This window comes from Acanthisitta chloris, unplaced genomic scaffold, assembly GCF_000695815.1.
Source record: "Acanthisitta chloris isolate BGI_N310 unplaced genomic scaffold, ASM69581v1 scaffold15255, whole genome shotgun sequence".
NCBI classification, from domain to species: domain Eukaryota; kingdom Metazoa; phylum Chordata; class Aves; order Passeriformes; family Acanthisittidae; genus Acanthisitta; species Acanthisitta chloris.
In genome coordinates, this window is record NW_008674394.1 from 2,750 (window position 1) to 7,829 (window position 5,080).

Sequence of the window (5,080 nt, forward strand, 5' to 3'; positions counted from 1 at the left end):
AGAAAAAGCGTTTTACTCTAAGGGTGGTGAGACACTGTCCCAGGTTGCCCAGGGAGGCTGTGGCTGCCCCACCCCTGGCAGTGTTCACAGCCAGGTTGGGTGAAGCCTTGAGCAACCTGCTCTGGTGAGAGGTGTCCGTGCCCAGGACAGGGGAGGTTGGGACTAGGTGATGTGTAAGGTCCATTTCAACCACTTAACATACTACGAAACTATGACTGTATCCCTGAACACCTTCAGCGACGTCGGTCAGATATGGAGAAAAGTGCACACAGGAACATCACAGCCTGTTCTTTCTCACCCTTGAAACCTGTGGTGGTTCCACAAGTCACTCTGCAACATGTGGACTCATAGTGTGGCCAGTGCTGGGCTGCTGCCACCACACACCAGCACATGCAGATGCCTCCTGGAGAGGAAGTCAGGGGTCTGTGTCAGGCTGCAGAGAGGAGGATCAGCCCTGTGGCTCCACCAACCAAGCCAACAAAGCTGAACTGCAGCCACCATGGTGCTACACAAAAACTGGTGCTGCTTAATGCAACCTTTTTCATACCAAATAAGGGAAATCATAATAGAAATTAAGACCAGTCGCTCATCATTTTGAAGTGGTTTACTTTTGAAAAGGCTCTGTTGAAAGCCAAAGAAAATACAGAAAAAAAACAGAACATAAGTAAAGGTTAGTTAGTCACACACTGGAACGACACTGTTATCATCTTTCATTTGTTAAAGAGAAGACTTTTACACATTATGTCAGTACCCCTTACCTGGGAACTCAACATTAAAGGTATCAACATTCAAAAAATACACTGTGCAAGTTACATTAATGATAGAAAATTGCTTAAACCAACATCAAAATTGGCTGTTTCTATCCAGAAAAATGGTTAAGATATCCCCAAGCAGTTCCCAAAACTGGGATTAAATGGTACAGTCTCAAAGCAAGAAAGAGTACAAAATTCTGTTTTCCTTACAGAATTTTATCAGTTTAGTACTCTGACCATCGTAGGTTTGTTAGGAGAGTTAATGAGCTAACAAAACACTCCATTATGTCATCAAGAGCAACTACTGTCAGCATAGGCATGCTGCACATCTAGTGAGGAACTTAACAGTAAAGAGCTCTGGCACGTGAACAGAAACCAGCACAAAAGTCAAAGCTCTAATGAAATTTAGTGAAGCTGAAAATGGAATGTGCTGTATGTTTAAGAACTCACAAAATACTGCAACACTTTAAACAAGGCTCCTGACAGTACTGAATTGTTCAATGTCTTAACTTCTTTATGTGGTTTAGTGCTACGCCTCCCTCCTGAAATCCAAGGACTCCAGGTGAACAAATGTACGTGCAGAAGTTTGTTGTTGGGCTTGAATGTGAAGTAACTCAATGTTTCATACTGGAAAATAGTGTCTAAGTCACATAAACCCCCACAACTTCTTAGTGACAAAGCACTGCATACGTCACACAAGTGAGTATTGCACCTGTTCTTAGGCTATATTAAAACAACGTTCACATAAAAGTTGTGTCGGACTTACAAACTACACAACAGTCTTCTGCATCAAGTTAAAAAGTCACTGCCTGGACACTGCTGTTGTCTTAAGAATCAGCACAGAAAAGACTTCTCATCTCCTGTGAGCTGCATATGATCTTACTGAACACAGGAGAAACACAGAAACAAGAACTGCAAGGGAAAGGGTTTAAATATGCATGGAGAGTCCACAGCCTGTCGAGGGGAACACAGCTTGCTAAAATCCCATCACTCAGAAAGAATTCAGTTGTTTGTCTTCAAGCAAAAATATCCATGGAGGTTACATGTGTGTCTAATCATGGAAAATGTTTAGACAGAACAAGTAGGAAGCTCGAGCCACTATTAAAATTCAGAGGACAAAACTGCTGCAGAAATTTAGCAGTGCTTATTTACAAGGCTGTTATTCAAAGGTCACTGACCATTAAAATTAATTTCATAAACCAACCAGTTTTTACAAGTCTTAATCCATAAATTGTCCTGTTTTGGTTAACACATTGCCACATTAAAAATATTTGATCTTGTATATCAAGACTTTAATCAAGATCTTTTATATCAAGACTAACTAGATGAGAAGCATTTGGTTAAAACAAAGCCTCAATTCATAAGCCTAACGTGATGAAAATTTTTTCTAAGGTACAAACATGGTGATGCAGAGCTTAGGAAACAAGTAATAGGACAATTAAAAGTCTTTCATGCTGTTAAGTTTAACTAAGACCTATATCCTGACCATCAGCATCAAGTATTTCCCATGTTTCTGCCACTTATGAAAACAAGAAGCCATGGGATTATAAGAAAGGCTCATTTAAAGTATCTGATAGAGACTTTGTCATCAAGGACATTAGTAGCTAGAAGATCTCCAAATCATGAGTATGATCAATTTCAATAGTATCTTCATGTTCCATCTTGGCTTCATGGTGCCCTTCCTGCAGGTCATCTAGGGAAGCCAGAGCCTCATTCGTGTCACTAGCAAAAGTCTCACGAGATGCGTCATCATATTCTTGCAGGTTAAGCCCTTTAATGGCTTTTTTCATCTTCTTTCCCAGCACTTGTATTCTCCTCTTCTTGGCAGCTTTTTTGTTTTCATACTCCTTTTGGTTTTCCAGATAGAATATTTCCTTGAAGAGAAAACAAGCAAACAAAGTTTGGAATATTCATTTTACTGCTATTTCCTAAAGAAAATTTAAAGTAAAAAGACAGAAATTATCACAAATCATAGAATCATCTAGGTTGGAACAGACCTCTGAGATCATTAAGTCTAATCTATGACCAAACACCACCATGTCAGCTAGATCTTGGCACGAAGTGCCACATCCAGTCTCACCTGAAACCCCTCCAGGGATGGTGACTCCACCACCTCCCTGGGCAGCACATTCCATTGTCTAATCCCCCTTTCTGTGAAGAAATTCTTCCTCATGTCCAACTTAATAAATTAAATACTGGTCAATATTTAACTAAGACACACGTTACTGATAGCAGAAGTAGAGAATAGACTGCACTTAGGCGAAATGCCCCATAAATCACTTCATTAATAATTTCTCAGCAATCTCAAAGTGTAAGTATCAGTGAGTTTTCATTCGATGTTTGCTGTTGATACAAAACTGGGAGGAAGGGGTGGCAGACCAGGGAGCTGGGCTACCATACAGTGGCACCTGTAGAGAAAAATATCACCAAAGGTCCTACGACAACTCCAGAAAATCTTCCTCCACAACTGAAGTTTCAGTCCACGTCTCATGATCTTTAGTCAAACATTTGTGAACTTCTTTAATTTCTTTCTCTACTGAAAAAGATGAATGTTACAAATTTCCTCCAGGTTTCACCCTGGAGGTGTTTAAGGAGAGTCTGGACGTGGCACTTAGTGCCATGGTCTAGTTGACATGGTGGGGTTTTTTCATAGGTTGGACTTGATGATCTCAGAGGTCTTCTCCAACCTGACTGATTCTGATATTCATGGGGGAAAACATCATGCAGCAGTGCTAAATGCTGCTATAGGCGTTTCCTTCCCTGCCTACTTCTTAAATAACATAAATTGCACACAGAGAACATTAATGCTTCTTTTTCCTGTTCAAAAGCTCAAAGCCAAGTGTTGGGGAGATACAAATCTGTGAGAGTTGTACACACAACAACCTTCATAGTGACTGGATTGCACATAGTTTATCCACAGGTTTCTATGACAAATGATGTCTCATGCCACCAGTTCCCTGAGTGAACACTACCACTTCATCACGTGCTTGCCAGTGTCAGCAAGAGGAGAATGAGCACACAATTAGAAGTGCATGGAAGGGGGCACAGAAGAGCAGTTCATTTTATTTTTTTTTGTAATGGGGTAAAATGATCAAACTTGCAACTTTTCGACTTTTTGGGACCACTGTAAGCTATGAAAGGATCTTGTTTTCTTTCTTGAGGTTTTTTTTTTTTTGTCCAGACATAAACCAACCACAGTGTATGTTGGTTTCTTTCTCAGTTCCCAATATAAGTTGCTAGGATGGTTTAGAGAGTGACCTGTAGCCATCTACAAGCAAAATTAATATTTCTGTTGAAAAGACTCATTTAAGTGGCAAACACCATGAAAAAAACCCCAAAGTTGTTTTAACTGAATGAACAAAATACTATCTCAGCCTGTTTCATACCCTAGAAGTAAAGGCAATAATATTTACAAGCTTACAAAACTGATTTGGTAAGTACAACAGATGAGGCCAGTGAGCAACTCAGAATAGGTTCAGACCATTATCTGACTTAATGACAAATACTGCCTGATGCCACAGCTGGAGGTGTATAGGAAAAAAGTATTCCACCAGGAGAACTCCATTCAATCCATGCACATTGACTGAGAGCTCCAAAGGGAGAACACAACATGAGTAACACTGCTGTAAGGTATACACAAACTAAGGAAAATCCAATGTTCACCTCTTCACTCTCATCTTCTCAACAGGTTTTTGTGACCGGCAGTATGTGAAAGGGAGTTATCTCTGCATAGTGTGAATGGCAATTCAGCAATTTTTGGGTGGGTCTTTTCTGCTTTTGTTTTGAATGTGATAGGATGTTTTATTTGAAATACAGAGTTAAACTTGTGGGAAGTTATAAGAGAGATTCAATCACAATATCTCTAGTAGAAAGAAAAACCCAATCCAAAATGCACTTTGGATAATCATTTGCACTCGTAACATTTTTACCTTGATTTGCTTCTCTGTGATGCTTGGTGTGTTCTTCAGCAGGTTTAAATAAACACCCCCAGGTGTTCTTCTCCGGGTGCCATTCTTAACAGGGAGAGAGGAAATTAGTAACAGCTTAGAACCAAGTGTTGACAAAAAACAGCTTCTAAGATAACACTATGTATTGAGTCAGAATAAAACAAATTCAAGTTATGCTGTTAGGTGTTACATAAAAATAACCCTGGCTATGCTTTGTATGTGACTGAGCCAGTTATAACAAGGTCAACAACCACCTTGTTACAGCTGCACAGGTAGACTGGGGCACTCTGTGCTGGGTTCAGAACTGGCTGATGGCCCTGAGAGTGTTAGTGAACGGTGCCACATCCAGTTGGCTCCGGTCACTAGTGGTGTTCCCCAGGG

At 40.3% G+C, this 5,080-nt stretch overlaps 1 protein-coding gene across 1 annotated transcript in view; it reads right to left on the minus strand.

Annotated features, from left to right (window-relative positions):
* Nucleotides 1-2,350: 2,350 nt before the first annotated feature.
* Nucleotides 2,351-5,080, minus strand: part of PHAX (phosphorylated adaptor for RNA export) — a gene marked incomplete at its 5' end in the record, with an annotated part of 5,793 nt that continues 3,063 nt past the window's right edge. The window contains 2 exons of the mRNA XM_009075330.1: nt 2,351-2,626; nt 4,682-4,765. Of these exons, the coding sequence (XP_009073578.1) occupies nt 2,357-2,626; nt 4,682-4,765 (354 nt within the window). The remainder of the gene's footprint in view (nt 2,627-4,681; nt 4,766-5,080) is intronic.